This window comes from Stigmatopora argus, chromosome 18 (assembly GCF_051989625.1).
Source record: "Stigmatopora argus isolate UIUO_Sarg chromosome 18, RoL_Sarg_1.0, whole genome shotgun sequence".
Classification (NCBI taxonomy): domain Eukaryota; kingdom Metazoa; phylum Chordata; class Actinopteri; order Syngnathiformes; family Syngnathidae; genus Stigmatopora; species Stigmatopora argus.
This window is the reverse complement of record NC_135404.1, coordinates 11474487-11499109: the sequence shown is the minus strand read 5'-3', so window position 1 is coordinate 11499109 and position 24623 is coordinate 11474487. Positions and strand designations below refer to the sequence as shown.

At 41.5% G+C, this 24623-nt stretch overlaps 3 protein-coding genes across 6 annotated transcripts in view; 2 read left to right on the top strand and 1 right to left on the bottom strand.

Moving 5' to 3' along the window:
- The first annotated feature begins 542 nt into the window (after positions 1 to 542).
- On the top strand, positions 543 to 20752 carry mpp2b (MAGUK p55 scaffold protein 2b). Of its 3 annotated transcripts, XM_077626765.1 has the most exons (13): positions 543 to 853; positions 5238 to 5312; positions 11352 to 11452; positions 13400 to 13552; positions 13697 to 13852; positions 14624 to 14851; positions 15868 to 15999; positions 16080 to 16182; positions 17135 to 17203; positions 17655 to 17816; positions 17890 to 18092; positions 18718 to 18846; positions 18918 to 20752. In XM_077626765.1, the coding sequence occupies exons 2-13, from the start codon at positions 5282 to 5284 to the stop codon at positions 19092 to 19094; spliced, it is 1644 nt and encodes a 547-aa protein (XP_077482891.1). In that variant the 5' UTR covers positions 543 to 853; positions 5238 to 5281; the 3' UTR covers positions 19095 to 20752. The 3 variants fall into 3 exon arrangements, with proteins under 3 accessions (XP_077482891.1, XP_077482889.1, XP_077482890.1); XM_077626763.1 differs by lacking the exons at positions 543 to 853; positions 5238 to 5312 and adding an exon at positions 7495 to 7758; XM_077626764.1 differs by lacking the exons at positions 543 to 853; positions 5238 to 5312 and adding an exon at positions 9195 to 11218.
- Positions 20753 to 20761: 9 nt separating this feature from the next.
- Positions 20762 to 22947, bottom strand: LOC144093347 (uncharacterized). Its single transcript, XM_077626766.1, has 4 exons — positions 22496 to 22947; positions 21802 to 21851; positions 21307 to 21532; positions 20762 to 21043 (listed from the first exon to the last, which is right to left on the bottom strand). The coding sequence occupies exons 2-4, from the start codon at positions 21828 to 21830 to the stop codon at positions 20897 to 20899; spliced, it is 402 nt and encodes a 133-aa protein (XP_077482892.1). The 5' UTR covers positions 21831 to 21851; positions 22496 to 22947; the 3' UTR covers positions 20762 to 20896.
- The window catches only part of ace (angiotensin I converting enzyme (peptidyl-dipeptidase A) 1), a 35922-nt gene continuing 32267 nt past the window's right edge, over positions 20969 to 24623 (top strand). For both annotated transcript variants that reach the window (XM_077626754.1, XM_077626758.1), the window contains exon 1: positions 20969 to 21570. The gene's annotated coding sequence lies outside the window, so the exon portion shown is untranslated. The remainder of the gene's footprint in view (positions 21571 to 24623) is intronic.

The window sequence follows — 24623 nt, the reverse complement described above, 5'->3', positions numbered from 1 at the left end:
TCATTTTCTGAACCGCTTTGTCCTCGCTAGGGTCGCAGGGGGTGCTGGAGCCTATTCCAGCTGACTTCGGGACACCCTGAATTGGTGGGCAGCCAATCGCAGGGCACAAGGAGGGGCAATTTAGAGTGTCCAATCAGCCTACCATGCATGTCTTTGGAATGTGAGAGGAAACCAGAGTACCCGGAGAAAACCCACCCAGGCCCGGGAAGAACATTCAAACTCCACACAAGTGGACCAACCTGGATTTGAACCCACGACTCCCACTGTGAGGCCCGACGCGCTAACCCACCTTCCCTTTAATGTACGGTATGTAACATTTTATTCTGTATATATTTTATTTACATTTTCAACTTGATAATTTTTCCCATTGCATCCATTTTTAATATAGGTTATGTTCCCATTATTCAAAGCTATGTTCAGTGGCCCTCATAACCTTTCTATTGGTCAAATTTATGGTTTATGTACTACAGTACTTGTGCTGTATTGATGAAATTGGGTGTAAAGAGAGTTTCGGCCACTAGAGGCCACTGTCTCACCGAGAGAGAGCTCCCAATTATTCGCTGACAGGAGGTCGAGTACCTCGCTAGTCTTGCACACTCCGGTCTATGTTGGTGCACATTTAATATCCATCATCCATCCAACCATCCATATCGAACCACCTTGGATCGACGGAACGATTTAACCCTTCAGGGAGGTGTTAGTTCTGCCTCAAAGCAAGGTCTCGTTTAAGATAAACACGTTCGGCGTCTTAAAGTAACTGCTGGGATTAACCAGAACCTGCCGCCTCCAAACCGGCAGCACCGAGTCGAGCGGCGTCCGCAAGCCGCTCTCAGGGACGCGGCGCCCGGGTAAGGTGAGTGGGCGAGCACCGTGTCCTCGGAAGAAAGCGTAAAATGTCGTTTAACGGCGTTTGTCTTGGTTGATGTTCATTGCGTTGGTATGCCTTTAATTAAACACAATAATCCGATGTACGACGAGGAAATCCCTGAACAAATCCGCACTCAAAACGGGACTAGCGACATTTATTTTGCCCCATGCTCTCAAGCAGGCCAATTAGTAGCCATATTAAGTAGCTATTGTTTGCCTCATTTACTCAAATTCACCTTTGTTTTACCCGTAAAATATATTGTTAGTTAAAACATTTCCAATTGATTGTTGTTATCAGATACTAATTCAGTTTCTTTACATCATCTTGCATGGTTTGCGGGGGTGCTGGAGACTATCCCAGCCAACCTTGACCAGTAGGTGGGGACACCCTGAACAGGTTGCTAGCCAATCGCAGGGCACAATCATGCCCACGCACACTCTACCATGCATGTTTTGGGGATGTGGTAGGAAAAAAATACTAATTATAATTTACATGTCTCAGTTTTAGTTGTCACTAATTGCATTGTTTGCAATTAATTGCAAAGACCGTTACAAATGCACTTATAGACTCTCTGGCCACGTCCACACGCCATCAAAGTATTTTCTGTTTAAAATAGCTTATTTCTTATGACTTACTGTAACCCCAAATACCCAAAAGAATATTGCTGCTTAATATGAGATGTTTATAAAATAGAAAAAGCACCCAAGTTGACCCATTCCAAAGTTTTCATTTTAAAGACCTTTGCTGGGACAAAGGAGATTTTTTTTAGGGATTTTCATTTGGATAGAGGATTAACATAAGCATTTTAAAGATAGGTTCTTCTATCCCTTAATGGAAAATTGTTATGGATTCACATGGCTTGTTAGCAGTGATTTGTAATTCAGTACTCTGAAAGTGTGTCCTTTACCTCACATTCCCTCTGGAAAATTTCAAAGCCTTACACCCGATTTAATCTTAAATGAGCTGTGTTATACCGCCTTGTACGCCTTCAGGACTATTTTGGCATTATTCCTAACAATTGTCAACATTGCTTCAACCTCACTTGCCATTGAAGGGTATTTACATACTATAAATATTTAAAAATAGGGCATTTACTTTTAGAAAATGCTACAAATATATTTTTCCCCTCATGGATAGAACTCAGCGACTAATACATGGTGTGTCATGGAACATTACCGTTGGTCGATTGGTGAATACTTAAAACTCCCTTGGTGGGATTTTCAGTATTTTTGCCTTGAGCTATACAGTTCTGCCTATACAAAATACATGATATTAATTTTTTATTAGAATCTCATCATGTTCTATCGGCTGTGGGATGCTTGTATGGTATATAGTTTTGTTATTTATCAGTTCTTTCAGTTTTTTCCTTCTGAAATGTAGAGTAATGGACATTTGATCTTCTTCTGACTCCTACGCTAGTTATACACAATGTACCGTAAACCCTTTCGCCTCTGTAATTAAGATGAACAATGGTCAGACCTTTAAATAGTATCAGTGTTAATTCCGTCCTCATTATTCTACGTCGTTTCCCTTGTTGCCATGGCAATGCACCGGGGGGGAAAAAAGCAAGGCGCCGCTCACGGTTGTCTTGGATACGGCCGTTTTCACTGTAAAGTAATGAGAGGAGCTGAACCTGTGGGAGCACGGGGTTATTTTTAGGCCTGACGCTAGGCTACGTATGTGGATTAACACTTGTTTGGCTACCTATTTTGCGTGTGTTTTTGTTTACATGCCGCTTCACCGTGAGAATGCTTCAAGGCGGTTGTCACAGTGGTGGGCCGTCAGGGCCTTCAAGGCCTTCTCTGCTGGCCTAAGAAATATCTGAATCATATATTATATTTTGTCCAATTCTTAAATAATTCCAAATTGTCTGTTAGCTTCCTTTCATTGCTTTTCCCCCCGTTTGCACTGCTTCCAGATGTGTGTTTTCATATTGAAGCATTTAACCAATCACATTTCAGCCATTATTTGTTGCCAGGGTCAGAAATCTGCCTCAAGGCCTTCACAATCAGTTCTGCAGGCTCTGCTGCATTAAACAAGCATCGATAAGACTGTTGCTTTAACCAATCAGATTTCGAGTTGGCAACATCACAATGCCTTCTCGCAGGCGTAGGGATACGTCGTCGCTTTCACCAACTATGATTGGCTAGTGAGACACTGGATTAGCCAGAGCTACCAAACTGTATCTGGAGCGAGCTGCACAAGCAAATATATTGTTGTGTTGATTTAAAGTCATTTTCAAGACAGACTTTTCAAGAGAAAAAAGCTGGACATCATTAAGAAAGGTCGGACAACTCCAAAGCAAGCAAATCTGTCACAACCGGGAATGAACATTTTCAGCGCTAAATCGAATAAAAATGTATGCCAGAAATACGACAGGACAGGCTCGACTTTCAGCATTAGCTTCAATGGCGATAGAAAAGAAGGAAGAAAGAAAGGAGGATGGATATTGTGTACAGTTAAAAATGATTTTTGGTGAGTAAAATATGGCTATATTCCTAAATAATATTTCAATTGTATGAGGTTATTATTGATGATTTTTTTATGTGTCGCAGCTGTAGCTGCAGTAGAGGTTTTATAGTCATAAAATAGTTTTTGAGGGTTGGATTGAAGGCGTCGCTAGAAAATGCACGGACCGCCGCTGGGTTGTCATATGGAGACACTTGCGTTTTGTCTTATGGAAATTACCATTTTTTTCCGCCACCTGCCTAATGCAATGCTCATAATAAATAGATTTCCGTCACGCTCGGTAGAAACAACTCTGCCACGATCTTCATTTACAGTGCGATCGATCCAACACATTTGGATGACATTGCCATCATAGGAAAAGAAGTCCATCTTAAATCTGTGTATTTTACTACTATAGCCTATGTGTTAACTTTGTAAAGGCAATTGATTGACACTCATATTAAAAGCACCCGACAACCCTCTCAGCTCTGCTTAGCCGCCATTTGGCCTTTGCCTACTTTTAGCAAGCGCTGTCATTTGACTGTGCAAACGCGGGATCCCGTGGGTGGAACGTGAACGTGGCATTAAAAGGCCAGATTCACATTGCTAAATTTTTCCAAAGCCCTTTGAGCCGAGGAGAATGTTCATCCATATGACATTCCTTGTCATGTAAACAGCTGTTAAACCAGTAAATCCCAGGCATGTACGAAAAGAGCCTCCCCCAATGAACATACTTTGAGCGTATTCATTCATTTGCATGTCTTTCGTAGCACCGCTTCATATTGTCATAGCAACCAAAAACTATCATTTTCTTGTTTAACAACAGTGAACACTCCTACTTTATCAAGTAGCCATACTCCCACTCTTGTATTTTTTCCTGCTTGGCTAGCTATTGATTATACCGCGTTTATAGGGCTAACCCCGTACGTAGCGCTATTTCGAGCGTGGACTGTGCCAATGCCACGTCACCTGACAAGGCAGGCTTGGATCCGAGCCTGTTTTTTTCTCATGCTGCCTGATGGTAAATGGATCAATGAACATCAACAGGTCCTCTGTAAGCCCGCATGAGCCGTCCTGCCGTCCTGTCCACTCACCTCGCCGTTCAATCTTTCCATCTGTTTGTAATATTCCCCCATGGACACCAGGGCAGTAACTGCAGGGATGTCTATTAATAGTCTCAAAGTGAGTTAGATAGCATTTAGCGTGGGCGGGACCCTGTTTAGACAAATTGAAAACACGATACTTATGACTGTTATTATGGCTGGAATGCATTTGTTTGTGTTGTGACGATAAAGGCCAGTCAATTAGTTTTTTTTTAATCAAAATGCTGTAACATTTGCAAAACAAACTCATGCATCAAGATTTTTATCATCTTCACCGCGATGTAAAATATGAAAGTTCCCATTAATGTCAAACAAAGCGAGTGTGTAGGGTACACGGTCGATTGGTCGCCGATCTTTTGGTCGCCGGTCTTTTGGTCGCCCGTTGTCGCGGTCGGGGCGACCAAAAGACCGCGACCAAAAGACCGGCGACCAAAAGATGGCGACCAAAAGACTGGCGACCAATCGACCGCACACGGTGTGTAGCATACTAAAAACCAGCATTTTTGTGCGCTCTCTTAAACTCTTCAAACCAAAGTCATGCAACATGATAATCTCGTCGGGCGATCTTCAAAGCCCCCCCAGATAATCGGCCTGGTCGTGAAGCTCACAATTGGCTGGATTATCTTACTTTAGTCATCAGCTCATTATTGGAGACACATTATTCAACCAAATTAATGACTTGAGATTTCAAGAGACGGGTCAAGCAGCAGACATTTATTTTCTACCAAGTGCTTTTGTGCTGGGAAAGTTCTATTCATCATCCAGTCAATACTTGAATTTTCTTTTGAATCTCTCTCTCCCGTCTTCTCTTTTCACAGTTGCAATTTTGGCAGAAGATACGACGAGGAAATCAATCCCCAAAATGCCCGTGGCAACATCATTTTCAGACTCCAGTAAGTGACTTGCTCAACTATGACTCGAGCATCTGTGTGCCGCGCGTTCCCATCGCCCCAACCTGAATAACCAATTCCTACGCTACTTAAAATGGAACACGGCAGGAAAAAGCGTAAGCGTGAAAGATAATGTACTTATTTAACGATGTGCCGGTGCCTCTGGAGTCAAGTGCTTTGAGGAGCGCATCGGTCATGAAGATGTCTAAAGAAGGGAAGCGATAGTGAACGCTTTGTGGCTAATCCGGCACTCCAGACGCCGATCTCATCTCGCTGCTTCTAATGTGGCTTGATGAGCTGGCTAATAGTTCAGTCCGACTCTCCGTTTTAAATTACTGACGCCTCAGAAGGTTTTTCTGCCGCGTGCTTTGGACCCATCCACCCACGCGATCTTGCATCGGTAATTTCGAGTACTAACTTGTTGACGGCGTTTTGATAGCATTGCAAGGTAGCAGATCATTCTTTAAAAAAATAGGGTTCATCAACAAAAAACATCAATGTTATGGTGTTGTAACTCTCTGAGTAGCTTATTAGTTAAGTAAGATTTAGGTAGACCTTGTCAGAGGGATATAATATTTATCCTCTGTTAAAATAAAATAGTAATACATTTGAAAAAAATACTACTGTATACTGCATTTTAAGGAGTTTGTATTTTGTTTTTGTGTATGGCTGTGTTAGATTGCCCTCTGGTGGCTCATACATGACCATCTCAAAGACAAAATGGGGGTCAGCCTAGAATGCTTTTTGGGTATTTTTCAGTGGCGGTCCGTGCATTTCCTAGTGACGCCTTCAGCAAAAAATATTTTATGGCTATAAAACCTCTACTGCAGCTACAGCTGCGACACATAAAACATAATCAATAATAAGCTCATACAATTGAAATGTTATTTAGGAATATAGCCATATTTTACTCACCAAAAATCCTTTTTAACTGAACACAATATCCATCCTCCTTTCTTTCTGCCTTCTTTTCTATCGCCATCGAAGCTAATGCTGAAAGTCGAGCCTGTCCTGTCGTATTTCTGGTATAGTCCGTCTTGAAAATTGCTTTAAATCAACAACAATATATTTGCTTGTGCAGCTAGCTCCAGATACAGTTTGGTAGCTCTGGCTAATCACTAGCCAATCATAGTTGGTGAAAGCGATGACGTATCCCTATGCCTGCGACAAGGCATTGTGGTGTTGCCAACTCGAAATCTGATTGGTTAAAGCAACAGTCTTATCGACGCTTGTTTAATGCAGCAGAGCCTGCAGAACTGATTGTGAAGGCCTTGAGGCAGATTTCTGACCCTGGCAAAAAATAATAGCTGAAATGTGATTGGTTAAATGCTTCAATATGAAAACACACATCTGGAAGCAGTGCAACCAGGGGGGAAAGCAATGAAAGGAAGCTAACAGACCATTTAGAATTATTTAATAAGTATTGATGGACAAAATATAATATATGATTCAGATATTTCTTAGGCCAGCAGAGAAGGCCTTGAAGGCCCTGACAGCACACCACTGGTATTTTTATTATATTCAATAAGAAAGATCATCAGCGTCATAGCAAAACTTGAACTCTAAGTCCAAGGTAGCAATTCATCAGCATTAAGCTTCCATGAAGTACCGTATTTTTTGCTCTTCAGAACTGACACAAGACGTAGCAGCTGTGTGTCAATATTTTGATCAATTCCAAGGTCTCTGTTTGGTATGACAAAGCTGTTTCTCCCAAGGTGGAGTAAACGCTTTTTAACTGTGACAAAGGAAGCTTACAGTATTTTGAACAGACTCAAAGACACAAGTGCAGAAAAGTTACAGCCACATGCAATTCTCCCTTTTCATATAGCGCTTGCAGCTGGCAGAAAAACGAACGCCCTTCTTGTCGTAGCGCTTCCCCAAGTCTTCCAAAGGGGACCCGTTTGTGATCTGATTTTGGCAAAAGGTTTATCGCTCTTTTCCGATTCATCACCATTCCTACCGCCTCCCTGGCCAATCTTCTCGCCAGCCATGTTCTCCTCCCTGCCTGCGTTAACCCCCGCAGGGAAGCCTCCAGGAAAAGGGCCCAGCCTCTTTTCCTTTCCTCTTCTCTCTTCCTCCTCCCCGAGTGAGCATCACACTTCCCATTTTCCTCCCCACTCCCCCTTTTTTACGTGTCGCCCTCTTTCTCGCTCTCTCTCCGATCTACTCGCGCACACGAGCCCGTCCCCTGCATTCATTCATGCGGAGGAGAAGACTCTCAGCCAGGCGTAGCTTACACACATTTGCGTCAAGAGCGGGTGGAGCGAGGCAGGCAGGCGGGAGGAGAGGAAGCCTCACACACTTTGAGGTGTGTTGCCGTTTGTGTAGTGAGGTGTAGTGAGGTGTTGGTCAGTCACCATGGCTGGCAGTCTGTTCGGAAGACTCTCCCTGGAGGAGGGGGACTCGGCCATGTCCTCGGAGGGCCTGGAGATGAGGCTGGGGGGGGAAGGTAAGAGCGTACTTGTCAACCTGCGGGGTGTGTGATAGATTTGTGCAGTAAAATTGTTTTTTTTTTCTTGTTGCATGTGATTTATTAAGAAGATTGAGCACAGGTTTGAGATATTTGTGCGTTTAAGTGTAACGGAGCAGGTGACATCACGGATATTAGTCAATGGTTGTGGAGGAGTGTGTTTGTGTCCCTGCAGTGACGATGACTAAAAGAGACAGAGCGGGCCCAGGGCGGCGTAGGCATGCACAGGACAGGGACAGACAGCCGAGGGTTTGGGAAGATGGAAAAAATGTTAGACAATGTCAGCACGAGCGGTGGAAAGGATGTCTTTTTTAGACACAGTTGGTCCAAGGTGAAAGTGGTGTAAAGTTATGTTGATGTTTGGGAAAAGTTTGGATTGACATCCAAGTATCACCGCTTTGCAAGATAAGATCATCCACAGGTTTTTTTTTTTTTATGCCAAAGCTATACCTGTCCAAAACCAAAATGCTCTCCCATGTTAGGATGATAGACTCAAACGTTTTTGCCGTGTAGCTTTATTGTTACCATGACGTCGTTTGACTTCCTCACCCAGGCTGTTCAGAATATTAACTTCCATTTATCATAGGAACCCTTTCATGCACACATTGTCACATTGTTCATATTCAGAAGGTTAGATCCTCCTATACATTTTTTTTTTCTGGCGCTACATGGTGTGTTCTGATGACTCATTTCACAGACGTTAAAATAGACTGCGTTCAGTGGATCGTATCAAGGGATTTTTTTTTAAATTTATATGACAATTTAAAATTTTCCAGTAGCACGTATAGTCAGAAGTACCATACAAACCATTTATAATTGACAGAGTTCATTAATATTGCATTGTGTTTCATACTGCACATAAATATCCTCTCTGTGTGTGTGTCCAAGGATATTTATGTACTGTGAAGTCATTTGCAATCCGTCTCCCGGGCTTGCTTTAGGTTGGCGGCTTGGTTTAAAGTACACGTAAACGTGGGCATTGGTTGCCAGATTAAAAGCAAAGCGGCATCATTGATTGAAATGCTTGTAAAGTTATGGTATTGCACGCCAAATCGTGTTCTGTGTTACTACATGTGCTGTGAATTGTAATATAACATGACAGCCATGATGAATCCAATTTTCTGGGAAAATTGTGGCTGCGCATTTAACATTCATGGTTACGGGTTTATTCATCTGTCAGCGTGCTCTAATCAGAGACACCACGCTGTATGATTTTAATTGTCACTCCATCACTCATTTTTTTCCGTTTCTATAAATCAGACTGTTAGCCAAAAATCCAGACCATTCTCTTTTACGATAAAGCAGGATTGGATTGTGACCGGACGTTTGGTCGCCGGACGTTTGGTCGCCCGGGTGAATATAATTTTTTCAACAGTAGATATTTAGATATTAAACTCTCTCTCATTTTGGGTAGGGCGACCAACGGTGGTCAGAAAGTAGAAAAGTACATTTTATGTTTTAGTCCCGCCCCTAATACCGTTAACTATCTAATGTGCCATTTTCATCTTTGTTTATGATGCCGTTAACAACCATAGTCGTCCAATCCAACTGGGAGGGGCCCCTAGTCATAGTTGATTGGTCTTCTGGCGCCATCAATGACAAACAGTGAGTTAAAGTACGAGTTTGTAAATAAAGTTGATCTGAAAAATATGAAGGCTCAAAAAGAGGGAACGTGAGAAACCACTTTCCACGTTTTATTGATCATGTCTAAGCTTAGCTGCAGCAAAAGGTGGCGTTAATGACATGTATAGTCTTTTTTTGCTTGTTTGTTTACGTCATCCAGATGGTGTCAGCTCAGCGCGCTTGGAGTCCAAGCTGACTGCCTTTTTTTGCCAATAGGAATGCGTCACTAGAGTTTTAAAAAAAGGTGTTCTCTTAGACTTAAGGCGTTATCCTTCATTATACAGAATGTATCAAAAAGTAACATCTTCAAGCCTGTGAAATGTTTTTGCACTTTGGTAATGTTGGTGAGCTTCCAGTAGTCTTTTATTATAAATGTCCTTTCTTCGAAGTTGGAAGGTAAAAAAAACTAAAACTTATTCTGCCCATCAGTGTATTGATTGAAAAATTGTGAAATCACATCGCGCCTTCATTCAGAAACACGTTAACTCAATTATACTAAATTGATAGATATTGGCACCCTGATTGATTGCCTTTTGCCAGGCCATTAGCATGGAAAGTCTCAACACTCCGCGTAACGACTAGCAAGCACCTCATTAAATCAGAAATGACTCGTCGGCCCGCTAAGGTAATGAAAAAAAGACTTTCATTTGAAAGTCTGTGCTTCTATTTGAATATTCATCCCAAATAACCTAAAGAGCCGATAGTAACGCCGTTATCGGTAAAGAGTCAAACTAAGCGAAGGCTTTCTGTCTCAGGCGTGGCCCTCGGGAACGAGTTTTGCACACCTTCCCGTGTCCCTAAATGCCACTCCATAGCGACCAAGCAACCTTCGCTAAATGCTGGGTAAGCGCTTCATGGACCCCCCGGCCCGGCGTGTTCTCCGCACAAACAAAAGCAGCGACCTCGTTAATTGGAACACTCCTTAGAGGGCATAACGGCTGCTTTTAATTTGCTTTCCTTGGAATTGCACGTCCTTGCACGGTTGACAAGCGAAGCCAGAGGCCGTCCCATTGTATCATTATTTTTATTCAACTGAATGGCATTAGCGCTTAGCTTCGGGATGTGATTAAAGTTAATGCATCGTTTGTTTGATTTTAATTTGTATAGTATAGCGCATTTAAAGTGATCTGTTGCAATTGACCGGTCAAATTAAATCTTTGTCAAGGCCAGTGATGGATATTTAAACGCAAATGGTGCTGCAACACGTGGGATAAACAATATGACAAAATGTACTTGTAAACGTTGGGCAGATATTTAGACATGAGTGAGTGAGAATAAGACAAAAAGTGGCAAAAAGATAAAACCTGATGTGATCAAAGAGATCTACGTAAGCGGAGTCTGTTGTTCTGGTGTCCTTTGCCAGGGTTAAATCTGGCATTTTGCTCCCACTGGCGTCAAAGCGTTGTCAACGGAAGCGAAACACAAAGAAAATAGTTGACTGCAAAAGACTGGCGCAATTAGTTATTCGATTTACTTATGAAATTATCCAGCACGAGGGCGGAAGGACTGCGTAATGAATGATCAAGGTCAGTCGGCAGTTTGTGTCTCTGTTATTGGCGCTCTGGCTTCCGTCTCATCTCCAGGCAAGGCGAGATGTGACTTGTGTCCTTATTTTGCCTTTGAGGGCAAGCTCAGTATTTCCACGCATAATCCTGCTTGCGTTTTACAGCTACTTCATTTGCTGTTTTCAGGTGACAAGCGCAGTCGACTATTAGGAATAATTGCTTCCTTTCACAGTCAACTTTATTAGAAAGGCATTAGAATGAAGTCGTCATGAGCCGCTTCCCCGGTGTATTTATTTACCTGCAAGACTATAGTAAGAACCGTGACCGGACGTTTGGTCGCCCGGACGTTTGGTCGCCCGGACGTTTGGTCGCCCGGGTGAATATAATTTTGAGAGCTGCTACTGAATCATTTGTATTTTTTTTTTATTTTTCTCTTTTGTGTAGCCATGCATCAGGCTTTCGACACCCTGAGTGACAGCATCAGCTCTACAACTGCCAATGACCTGGACCTCATCTTCCTTAAAGGAATCATGGAGAGCCCAGTGGTGAGAACAAAATCATACTTTCTTTATCAGTTAGGAATGTCTTTATTGAAGCCTTTTGTCTTGGGAAACATGATCTCAGTGACATCATTTGGAGCATTTGTGCCATTTTGTTCTGACTATATGCTGGAACAAAAGGTGACCAGGCCATCAGAGACCAGACCAGCTCTGCTTGACGCGCTCGACTGGTGGCACGACCTAACCTTTTAATTAGGAGGGTCCACGATGGAGTGGCAGACAATATTTGCTCATCCGAATTTTGCTAAGAGCTCATCTTAGCTGAGAAACCTGACCCCAAAGTTTTTAATTTCCCAGTAATTTATCAACTCGACAGTGATTGACGTCCGTTTGGTTTGAACTGAGGGCAGCTAGCACTATTATAGCCTTTGATGAGAGAATAATTGACCGTTTATGATCATATCCAAATTCATGTCAACTGCAATTTTGCGAAAATGTCATTATGTAATTGACAGCACATTTTTCCACGAGTAAAATCTCATGTTTGAACGTCATCAGTGGATGACCTTTTATTTTGTTCCATTGAATGAAAATTGACACTTCTATTAGGGTGTGAGTGTACCAAGAGTTCTGCCTTAAAAGTTCAAATCCTGCTTTTACGTCAATATAAAATGACATTTTTTTTTAGTTTTAATGGACCGCAGTGTTTCTTTTTAACGTTGAAAAACTGTATTTTTTATTTTTTATTGTCTCAATCCAGAAAAAAATGAGTGTTTTAGTACAATGAACCTTGGAGGAAATTTGAAAATCCACCGGAAAAAGCTAAGCAAGCCAGTGAGCGTGCATTTTTTTTTTTCCAGGGTTATAGACACTCTCGATTTAGGCCGCTGGATCTATAAACGCTTAACAAGCTATTGCGTGCTGATGGCGGAAGCTCACGTGATCTGAGCAATAAAGAGCTATTGTCCCGCGATAGATGACTTTGGTGAATTACATTGATTGTGCCACGCTGACAATAGACTGAAGAAATCCGCCCAATCTGGTTGTTTTATACAGAATCTGAGACGCGATTGGACTGTCGATAATTTTAAACGTGAGCCAGAAGGTGTGTTAAAGGAAAGGAGAAATGTGTATGGTAGTGCGACCAGGATCAAAATAATGACCGATTGATTGGCAGTAAGTGGAGAATCATGCTGCGTCATCATACAAATATTGAGTTTCAATTAGAAAAAAGGCTAACAAATGACGCATTAACAATCTCAACAGTTACCAGAAGAACAACCAATTTTTTTTTCCAATCATATCAGAGGAATTTGTATCTTTAAAAATCCTCCACAAATTTAAAATGACAAAAAAGCTGTTTGTGATGAGAGTGAAATTGCACAAAACTATAAGTTGCCTAAAAATATATGTTTCAAAATTAAAAACTATGTAAATACAGATGGATTTTTTTGGATTTGTCTGTTTTTGTTATTGTTTTAGAAGTGCACAATAATTGGTTCAAGCTAAACCGGTTAATGGTGATTTTAAATGACACATGGTGAAGATAAATGGGGGATACGTTATTTTACTTTCGAACTGAATTTTGTTTGGGTAACGCCACAGCAAAATTTGCTTTTTTGTCGTAGATATGAGTGTACACAGATGTATGTTTGACTTTTTGCTCAAATAAGAAAAAAAAGTACTGCTGCTGACCTTGATTTCGAAATATAAGAACCTTGAATGTGAGCAAGGGAAAGTAAAAAATTCATGTTTCCCTGAAATTTTAATGTTCCACAAAACACAGAAAAACGCGATGGGCAGATGATCAGGTTTTTTCGTCGAGTGTATCGGCCTCGCGTCACTTTGTCGTTTATTTATTTAGTCGTAGTTAGCAAAGCAGTAATTGAATCCGAATCGACAGTCTGCAAACGTGAGACTACCTGGGAGGGGGGGAGACATTTAAAAAAAAAATCATCTTACACGCCATCTGCCCTCTCCTGAAAATCCAAGGCTCACGAGTGCTTTGAAGAGCCCAAGTTGGAAGCGGTGAGGGAGAACAACGTGGAGCTGGTCCAGGACATCCTCAAGGAACTCAACCCTCTGGCACACAGGAACCAAGCCGCCGAAGAGCTGCTCCGCATCCTCAAGGAACCTCATTTTCAGGTTTTTAAACATAACCTTTAAATCTCTCCCAAACAAAAACGGCGTGCTAGCTAGAGCGGAGTTTACGCACGGGTCGATATGATTGATTTGGAGCTCCTGAAGACGTATTTGCATGCAATTTTCAATATTTTCCGTCCTCTTAAGTCCCTCCTGGAGACCCACGATTCCGTGGCATCCAAAAACTACGAGACGCCTCCACCGAGCCCCTGCGCCTTCATGGACGCGGCCATCAACAGTCAACCCGTCCCCCCCGACGCCGTGAGGATGGTGGGCATCCGCAAGGTGGCTGGTGAGCACCTGGTAAGTGGCTGGCAAATAATTGTATCATTGTAATGATCATAATAATTGTGTTTTGTGCAAAAATGAAGGGTTGTTCAAAAGTAGGCATTTCGAAATAAGTCAAGGCACAAAAAAGTGATGATTCATCTATATCAAGGGTGTCAGATTCGGGTTGGTTCACGGGCCGCTTTAACGTCAACTTGATTTCACGTGGGCCGGACCATTTTAGATATAATATTTAGATTTTTTTTTTATAAATAGATTAAAAGAACTGGATTAAAAACCCTGAATATTCAGTTTTTTTTATAGATCTAAAACAATGTTTATTTTAGCTTTTTTTAAATATATTTTTAGATTTTACAAAATGATTTTTGAACTAAAAACAGAAAAATGGATTAAAAATTACAATTGTTGATTTAAAAGGGGGAAAATCAGGAAATTTAATATACATCTATACTCTTCATTTTAATTTGATCCTACAACAGAAAGTCGGCACTCATGATTGACTTTCCCGTGACGCACAAAATGATGCGGCGGGCCAGATTTGGCCCCTGGGCCGCCACTTTGACACCTGTGAGCTATATAATAGTCAGTTCATTACCTTTTGGATTGATACTCTTATTGTTGAGTATAGTCGTTTCTCACCTGAAATACATCCAATCTTCCCCTTGTGGTTTCATATTCTTAAATTTAACGACCAACGAAATGTTTTTTGTTGTTTGTTGACTAAACTGGACTCGAGTAGGCCATGACACATCATTTTTCCTCCCCACGACACGCTTGTGTTTAAAGGGAGTGACATTTCGTGTGGAGAGCGGCGAGCTGGTCATCGCCAGAATCCTCCACGGCGGCATGATCGACCAGCAAGGTCTACTCCACGTGGGGGACATCATCAAGGAGGTGAACGGCAAGGAGGTGGCCAATGACCCCAAAGTCTTGCAGGAGATGCTGAAGGAAGCCAGCGGCAGTGTGGTTTTGAAAATTCTGCCCAGCTACCAGGAGCCGCACACGCCCCGGCAGGTCAGTTAAAAATTACATGCGTGGTGTGAGGATCAAGCTAGATATTTTTTTTGAAGTCCCATAACAAGATGACATTTTTTTTGTGCAGAAATTGCAAAACAAGACTCTTATTCAATACGCGTAACACTGTCATGGTCATCTGACATTTAATCCCATGCGTTGAAATATGCAGAGCACGTTTCAATATTAGCATTTTCAGCGCTGGCGCAGGAAGAGGAAAGTGGCCACCAATTGGGTTTGGTCGCCTAATCAACATCTGCTTTCTCAATTTAGTGCTCTGCCAAGAAAGGATGTTTTTGTCTGTGGCAGAGATTCCATTGATTTCAAGTAGAATTCTTCCACTCCAACTCCCAAGATTTAGGACATTGATTTCAGCAAGCAATTTAGCATTTCTATTCAAGTGGCATCTCCTGAGATAATTGGCTCTGTCAGACATGCCCTCAAATGTGACAAAAACAACACATAAACTCACTCCATTTGGAATGATTTAAAAGGGAAATAAATTCAAGCTTATAAATGTTAATACATCTTTTGGATTTTGCCATTAACCGACAGTGCTTACTACATTTATTTGAAAGCTGGCATGTGCCAAGTTGAATCATTCTTTGGAATATTTACAATAGATATGGTTAATTGCTATTGTAAAATATTATTTTATGTTTTTTTATCATTATAAATTGGAAGGGAGGATTGGACACGTAGCCCCACAAAAACTAAAATATCGTTTCAACCCGGATCGACGATGCATATGGAGTTTTTTTTAATCATCATACATCGATGTCGTAAGTGAAGAAAAGGGAGGGATTGGTTTCCGTGGTGACGCAGTTAGGCTCGCTTTCACTTTAGCCGTGGCGCTCCCTTCCTTCCCCTGTTTACGTCTCCTTGCCCTATCATTAAACACTGTGGTTATTAGTCAGAGAGTTGTTCTGCCAAAAGTCATTATGTTCTGTTTGAGAGGTTTTTTTTTAGAAGTGACTTTAAGTAGGATTTGACTTCCCAAACGTCTCTCCTGATAGGCATTTGTCAAATGTCACTTTGACTACGACCCATCTCCCGATAACCTGATTCCGTGCAAAGAGGCGGGACTGAGCTTCTGTAGTGGAGATATTCTGCAGATTTTCAACCAGGAAGACCTGAACTGGTGGCAGGTGAGTACCTGCATGGGCTCATACAACGCAACCAGGGAGATGATTTGTTTCTCTCTTTTTTTTTTTTAAATGTTTCTCAGGCCTGCCACATCCAGGGAGGAAGTGCAGGTTTGATTCCCAGTCAGCTCCTGGAGGAGAAGAGGAAAGCGTTTGTGAAAAGAGATCTGGAGCTGGTTACGACAGGTATACCCTTAGACCTCAGTTGTCAAGGTGGGTCGGCGGGGCCAGATCCAGCCTGCCACATTACTTCCAGTATTTGTTTTTTTTTAAATCAAATTTTTTTTAATAAGTAAATAAAATAGAATATATCCTGTTTATATAGTTATATAAATAATATCTATTTTTTTTAATGTAGATTAAAAGATAGTAAAGGAAATATTTTATGCTTACTAGTTTCCTTTTTGTCACTGTGCAAATTAAAAACAATATGTACATTTTTAGTCATTAAAATACAAAGATAAAAATAAATCTTGAATGCCACCCCCCATTCATACTTTTTTAATAATTCATTACAAAAGCATAATTAAAAGAGAATAGCATTTCCTATTAAGAGGTTCAAAAACAGGATTTGGACAAAATGTAGGATCTAAAAACAATCCCGAAAAGCTGCCCCTTCGTTGATCGATCCATTTTGGCAGCCCAGTTGGCAGATCCAAACCATTAACTACAATGTAGCCGGCGATAAAAATGAGTTGGAGACTCCTACCCATGTCAAAGTGTCTCTCCTGTGCAGCTCCTTCTACGAAAGCACCAAAAGAGAGAATATCTTGCAATTATGCAGATTTGACCCCATGCTGCATAAACACGCTGGGAACAAAGATAACATCTGTTCCAGTGTCATGCGCGCATTTCACCTCTCCAATCTGTCAGCCTGTGAGCGCCAGAATGCTGGTAATGAGCCCCAGCGTGGCCTGGCCCAAGATGGCGGTTGCTTCATAAACTTTGCCAGTCGATACTCAGCTTCTCACATTTTAAAAAAGAAAGCACTTTGGTTTAGATCACAGATGGGTCTTTTCTTCAATCTGGTTCGAATCAAATCGGCATTATCTAGCGGTCACATTTGTTTCGAACATCAACTCCTTGTCGTCCTTATTCAAAATCAAGCATGTTCAGTCTGGTTTGCTTTTTCTCTCAGGGCCTCTGTGTGCTGGAGTGGTTGGCAAGAAGAAGAAAAAGATGATGTATTTAACCACCAAAAATGCAGGTACTTGAATTACCCTAAATGGCTTCCATGAAATGATCTGCAATTATATCGTATCATCTAAAAAATACCATATATTTCTGGACAACAAATCGCACCAGGCAAGGAATACACGATGAAGAGGGAAAAAAAATTTAATACCGTATTTTCACGACTATGAGGCGCATCGTATTTTTAGCCGCAGTGTCAGTAACGAGTGCTATTTCTGTATTTTACACATAAAGGACGCACCGTTTTTAAAGACGCAGCCAGGCATGGCAAAACATACACCAGCTTAAACATACACGCTACAACCACACGCTAAAAACACGTAAAAATTATTAGTGTGTTGCCAAACTATGAAAAAAATGGTGTATATACATGACATATGTGTTGTAGTCATAAAACAATATTAATAAGCACTAGATGTTTCAATCCATTAATTGTCCGTCCTAATTAATGTTTTTTTCCTAAGAATTTGATCGTCACGAGCTGCGGATTTATGAAGAGGTGGCCAAGGTGCCACCCTTCAGAAGGAAGACCTTAGTTCTTATTGGCGCACAGGGCGTTGGCCGCCGCAGTTTAAAGAACAAGTTGCTTGTGTTGGATCCTCAGCGGTACGGCACCACCGTCCCATGTGAGTGCAAATGTCAAAGGAAATAAATGAGCCAGCAACACAACCTGAGCCTTTCATTGTTGTCTTCCTTCAGTCACCAGCAGAAAGCCAAAGGTGGACGAAAGAGACAGCCAGATGTATTCCTTCATGACCCGCAGCGAAATGGAGTGCGACATCAAAAACGGACGTTTCCTGGAGCACGGCGAATACGACGGGAATTTGTACGGTACTAAAATCAACTCCATACACGAGGTGACGGAAACGGGAAAGATCTGCATTCTGGATGTCAATCCTCAGGTATCCCATTCAAGCTATCTTCTGCATTGCATGCTACGTACAGTACAGAAATACACTCTTAGGAGTGTGGTTTCCCTCTAGTGGTATACTAAAAATTGACCAAATTAAATCATCTAGCAATATTTTTTGAATCCAATACAGTGCAGTTAACAAGTACAATTCAGTTGTGTTGAACTATTACGACAGGGGATTCACATCATTTAATGTTAAAATTGTTTCCTTTAAAATATTTAGGAAGAACTTCTGTGATACTCAAGTACATTGTTATGTCATTTATTTGATCTACAATCTAAGTACAGTGGTACCTCAGCATACGATCGTAATCCGTTTCGAGACTGAGATCGTATGTCGAGCTTTTCGTAACTTGAGCGAACGAAATTTTCGTCGTACCACGAGCATGTCGTACCACGAGGTACCACTGTATAGTTTTAATACTTCTAACTTTGGCTTAGAAAAAAATATGTATATATTTTTTTAGCATTTTGACATTGGGACTCCTGGCTTGCCATTGATAAATTCAATTGAATAAGAAGGACCGACAGTTGAGTCAGCTTTGGACCTAAAAGGCGGTATTCTTGGAGTTGCTGTAAAATTAGCCTTACAACATTTTGACCCGTTTCTGAAGGCTCTCAAAGTCCTGCGGACGTCGGAGTTCTTGCCCTACGTCGTCTTCATCGAGGCTCCGGATTTTGAGGTCCTCAAGGCCATGAACAGGTCGGCGATAGAGTCAGGAGTGGTGACTAAACAGTTAACGGTGAGTGGCGTGGCGGGAAATCGACATTGAGGCGGCCGCTCGGCGTCCACTAAAATCCTCCCCGCCCTCAGGACTCGGAGCTCAAGAGGACAGTGGACGAGAGCGAGCGCACCAAGAGGGCCTACGGACATTACTTTGACCTGTGCATCGTCAACGACGGCCTGGAAGCCACCTTCCGAAGTCTACGCGCCGCCATGGAAAAACTGTTAAACGAGCAACAGTGGGTGCCTGTCAGCTGGGTCTTTTGAGTTTCGGGGCACAGCCGAGGAACGGTGGGACCCTCCAACCACAAATGCGCCAATAGTCAAGTGGCGTCTCGGAGCAGACGTGGTGTTGTATTTAATTTGTCATCATATCCTCGATATTGAAGCGCTTCTAGAGTTGGCTCTCGGTTGTTAGTGCCGGCGGAGAGCGCTCGTGGCAAACTCGGTCGTAGACGTGGTCAAGTAGGAACGGGGGGCACATTGCCCATTACAGAATGCTCCTTTGAAATTTGTTCTTGCGTCTTTGAGTGGGATGGCGAGTCAATGAACTTTATATTCAGACCACGCCGTGGTCTTGCGAAATGAAGCTCTTAACCCGCATACCTCTGCAATAATCTTGCTGTTTAATCAGTATCTTGATTTGTCACCAACACAGATTTCGACATATATAGAAAGATAAAATGAGTTTAAATTCACTAAAGTCACTTTTGGCACCAAAATGCTACCTGATGGCTTGCGTGCAATACTTTGAATTTAGACAGACTTTTGGGACGAATACCAAACAGTAAATAACGGAGGATATGTGCCAAAATATCCTAAAAGCTATATACAGTAATACCTCGTTTATCGCGGTTCATCGGTTCCAAGACCTGCCTTAATAGTCGAAAAACTGCGGTGTAGGGACAGTGTTTTTATGGTCTCTATTTATAATATTTGGACTTTTAAAACCCTTTCTGTACTATTATTTAACGCCCGAAGGTAGACACAACCCCCAAGTGAAATACTGTCCAATTGTGATTCACGTTTTTTCCCCCCTATTTCATGTTTGTATTATTGTTCCTTTACTATAAACTTTTCATATATATTTGGCAGATCCAAGATGCGATGTGGTGAATCCAGGATAGTCGATCCGCAAAGTGGCGAGGTATTACTGTACGTATTCACATTTTGAGGTGCACTACTTGGCTGTGACCACGAGAAGCGCTGTTGATTCAGTATCCACAAGTCCGAGGTAAAAGAAATTCTAACATTTAAAATCAGCGCTCAAAGCGTTCTCAGTTTCAACGGATAAATACTATGAATTGGTGAATTGATTATTCATTTTCTGTTTAGTTGATCAAGAAAATGTAGTGTCGTGGTGAGTCCTAGTGAAAAATCATATGTTCTAATATGTAGAAAGTAATGGCAAAAGGGTCCTTTTAGCTCTCCAAATCCTAAATAATGTAGTGTCACGTTTACATTGGATTGCTAGAAGACAGACTACTAGACGATGGAAACATACCAAATGTGATATTTGTATTGAATTCTGTATATTTTACCACCTCGTCATATATACTACGATGATTGCATTTTTGGAGAAATGTGCTTATTTGTGTTCACATTTTTGGAAAATGAACAGCAATAGAAACATTCATTACATTTGAACTGAACTTCTAGAAATTACAAACTAGCCACTTGATTATTATTATTATTGACTACAACCTGCTTTATTTACTTGCATCTGCAGTACCGTGAGTTGCAAACCAAGTAAACGCAATCTTGGGAGAAATTTCGACAAATTTAGACAAACATTCATGACATTTTAGTGATGTTTTTTTTTGTGTGTGTGTGATGTACAACCAGTCCGAAACATACTTTTGCCTTAAAGTGCTTCAAAAGCCAAGGATTCATAGAATTCTATTTAAATACCATTATTCCACCAATGACTGGCATCTCGTGTTTATTTTACCTTCCGACTTATACGTAATGTATTGTAATAAAGAGTCTACTATCACTCAAAGACAGTCTTGGTATAGCGGGTTGGGACAAAGAAAGGAGGTTTCTTTTTTTTTTAATATGGCAAGAGTTCAGATCCCCACATGCGTGTTAGAGGAGGGTGACGGTGGTCTTAGGGGGGTCCTCCAGTGATGGGGAGCCAGAGGCAGGGTGATTGGGTACATCTCGTAGGCAGGTGGTGAACCCCCGGGCCAAACACTTGTCAGTTTGGGGTCGAACTGAAAGAGATTTGAGTTGAAATATAAGATAATTTAAGCACTTTTTTCAGTTTAAAAAAAAAAATATTTTTTTTTTTAGCCAGAGTCTAATTTTGCATCAAAATTTAGTGGAAAATTTCTAGTCACAAGGAAGTTGGTTGCAGAAAAATTCAGTCAGTGTGTAGCAATGATGCAACATTTTGGTTACTTTGCATAACATGAGCAAACTCCAAAAAATGTCACTCAAACTTCACTATATTTGGCTCCCATTAAAATGGACCCACCAGTGAGTAAGGAGGTGGGAAATCCATGGTGCTGTAACGAGGAGGTCGTCTGTCGTAATGTTGCTCCCCCGCCGCCTGAGTTTGGGCTCGGGCGATAATTTGGATGGCGATGGCGCTCTCCTCTGGAACGCTTGCCGCGCTGACCTCGTAGGCTGCTCTCTTTTTCTTAGCGTGCAGGTAGAAGCAGAGGAGAACCACGGCGATGGACACCACCAAGGACGGGAATCTGCACGGGAACGCCTTGTCTGTACTTGTTGGGGTCATGTGAGTACATTGATTTTTTTCAGCACTGCCTTGAGATACAAGTTTTTCTTCGTTCCCTACCTCATCTTATTAGATTTGGGGAAACTTCCATTTGGCATTAATCAGCCCGAGGCCGTTTTAAGCATCAGGGAAGTTGTCGTCAAGTAATAATTGAGTTATTTTTTTGCAAGTCTAAGCAAACATAGCTCATATCTCAAGGCGCCAATGTTGCAGTATTTGTTTACTACTCACACATATTGAAAAATATTTACAAAGGCCATGGCTCCACGACACTGACATCACTAGGGGGGGAAAAAGAAATGTAATCCATCGTGTACCGCACATAGATTGAAAAAAAGTATTTTATAACACTTTGATTAAACAAGTCATAAATAATCAAAATAATCAATAGAAAAAAAAGGTTGATTGGTTTTGACTCTTAAATTGAGGAAGGAACCAATTTTAATTTCTTGAATTCTACATGTTCAAGCAAAATCAATCATATCAAAACCTTAACAGTTATTTTACAGTACTCTAAAGTCAATGTAAGCATATTCGTGTTTGAATGCCAACGTTCACAACATAAAACAATCAAACGAGCTCTTAAAAAAGAAAACTAACATCTGCTGGTGGTTCAATGTTCCATCATATTTGTGTCACACCCCCTTATAATCTACAACAGTTAGAGTGCATATTTGCATGACCGCCAATGACCTTACCTGCTTTCAACTAAAAGGAATTATATGTAAAATCGCAATGCTTAAAAATACATATCTCCAATATGAATGGCCAACATACTCTTTGGACCTTCTTCCTATAAATCCTGGCTTACGCCACCTCTCAGTATAAACAAAGTCAACAAAAGTCTGTTAAAAACTTGAAAACGATATTGAACAAAGCCTACAAATACATGTTTGTATCCCCTTTGCATAATATTGTGTCTTACCTTATGGAGGAATAGGAAACATAACCGGGAAAAAAAAAATCCAAAGTTGTGTGTGGGTCCTAAAGGCTAATGTGTCACTCGTAACGTGTTGGCAGCGTGAGCGTCTTTTTACTGCGTTATTGTCTTGTTTAAAGCTAAGGCAGGACGTTAACTTCCTGTTAGAGACGTTTCCTGGGTGGGTGTCGGGAGTCTACCTTCCTGGGAAAATAGCTCAATGATTCATCTTTTGTATAAAATGATGTTAGGTTGATTTGACATACTGGCTAAATTTATCACGGTATGCAAATAGGCCTTCGAGTGGAAGAGATGACTGTTGCAGCAATCGGAATGGACGCTGCTCGTAATTCAGAACCGATGTTGGCTAAATTAATGGATAAAACATAATAATCAGCCTTATTTGTGTATCTTTGTAGTCGTAGAAATACTGGGATATGCGTTCTTCTGTAGGAATATAAAAAAATGAATCGTTTCGCCATCCCTAATCTAACTTTGCTATCAGACTCGTTCTTATTTTCCTAGATTAGATTAGAATTTTATTTCATCCCGTATTCAGGAAATTTCTTGGTTGCAGTAGCAAGACAGACACACAAGACATTGTAGACCTAGTTAAGAAACTGGAGCCACAATAACTGAACCCAAAATAAATACTAATGAAGTGTTGCTCAACTAATGAGTAGTTTCTGCTCTTTAATAATCAGTTGTCTTTTCAGAGCACGGAAAACGGAGCCGTGATTCGTTGAGATGGCGTCTTAGTGAGTATATTATCACTGTCCCTAGAAGACGTTTCAAATAGGGAGTTAATGGGAAAGGGGAAAGGAAATGGAAAGGGGGAAAGGGAGTCATCCTTGTTTGGGCTCGTTTCTGAGGAATGTGCTGGGGCTAGTGTTGATACATGTTCCAGATTTTTGCTGCTGGGCAATAGAAAAAGTGCATGAAAAAGCCTTTGCATAGATATAAATAGTTTCCTAATAACATGGGAGGTTGGTACAATTGTAAAGATTTTGCATTGTAATGAGGAAGATCTCAATCTGGAAGAGGCGGAAAGTGAATCATTTTGGGCCTTATTTTCTAATGTAAAAAATATATATAATGATTTAATCTTTTTTTACTTCATGTTTTTAGATTTTTAAATATGTTACATTTTAATGCCAAAAAAAAACTGTTAGCTTCCCAGTTTAGGAGGGATGAGGCATTTTTGCCGTCATTGTCAGCCAGTTGGTTAATGTACCTCAAGTAGTTTGATAATTTAGATTTAATTAAGTGCAAATCGTATGTGCACTGCGACTAGTGGTGAACCCTTAGAACTAAAAGTCCAAACTAAAGAGGACAGAAAATGAGAGGATGGGTGTCAATGTGGGAAAGTTGGTGGCAGAGGAGGAGGTGGAGGTGGTGGTGGTGGTGGTACTGGTGGTAGTGTTCCTGCAGATCCAGTGGCTTCTGGAGGTGGAGGTGGGGGAAGAGGGGTCACTCCGGTTCCAGGGGGAGGCGGAGGAGGGAGCGAAACAGGGGAATAGAGGTTGTTCGGAGGTGCTGAACTCAAGGGAGGTGGAGGGGGCAGGTCGTGGTTTGTGCAGGGCGCTGAAAGTGGTGGCGGTGGCGGTGGCGGTGGTGGTGGAACAGATGAATTGCCATTCATTGGAGCTTCAGGTAGAGGAGAAGCAGGAAGGTCGGCAGACAGGGTTGGGACGGATGGCAGCGGCACAGCGATGCCTTGGTTGGCTCTGCACCAAAAGAACAAGTTTAGCATCAATAACTTTGCAGTATTTATTGCATGCGTGCTGCTGTTTGGATTCTATCATCATTCCATCTAGAGAGTTTATACACCCGTGCTGACACCATTGAGAGCAAGATGAATCATTAATAGTATTTGACAGCATGACTGCGAACCACTCAAGAGATATTTGGCCTGTGTTCAGAATGAATCAATCATATGCGATTTTTTTTCTTCTAGCATTAGGTTTTATAAAAACAGAGAAAGTACATGTCATGTTTTTATAACGTGCATGTGGACGTACATAGGGAGTTCTCCATTGCTCGGCGTGCACTCTGTCTCGCTTCTTGGGGGCTCCTGGGAGACCTATGAAGAAAGCACAACCGTATTGACATCTCTCCTTCCGCGGTAGACATC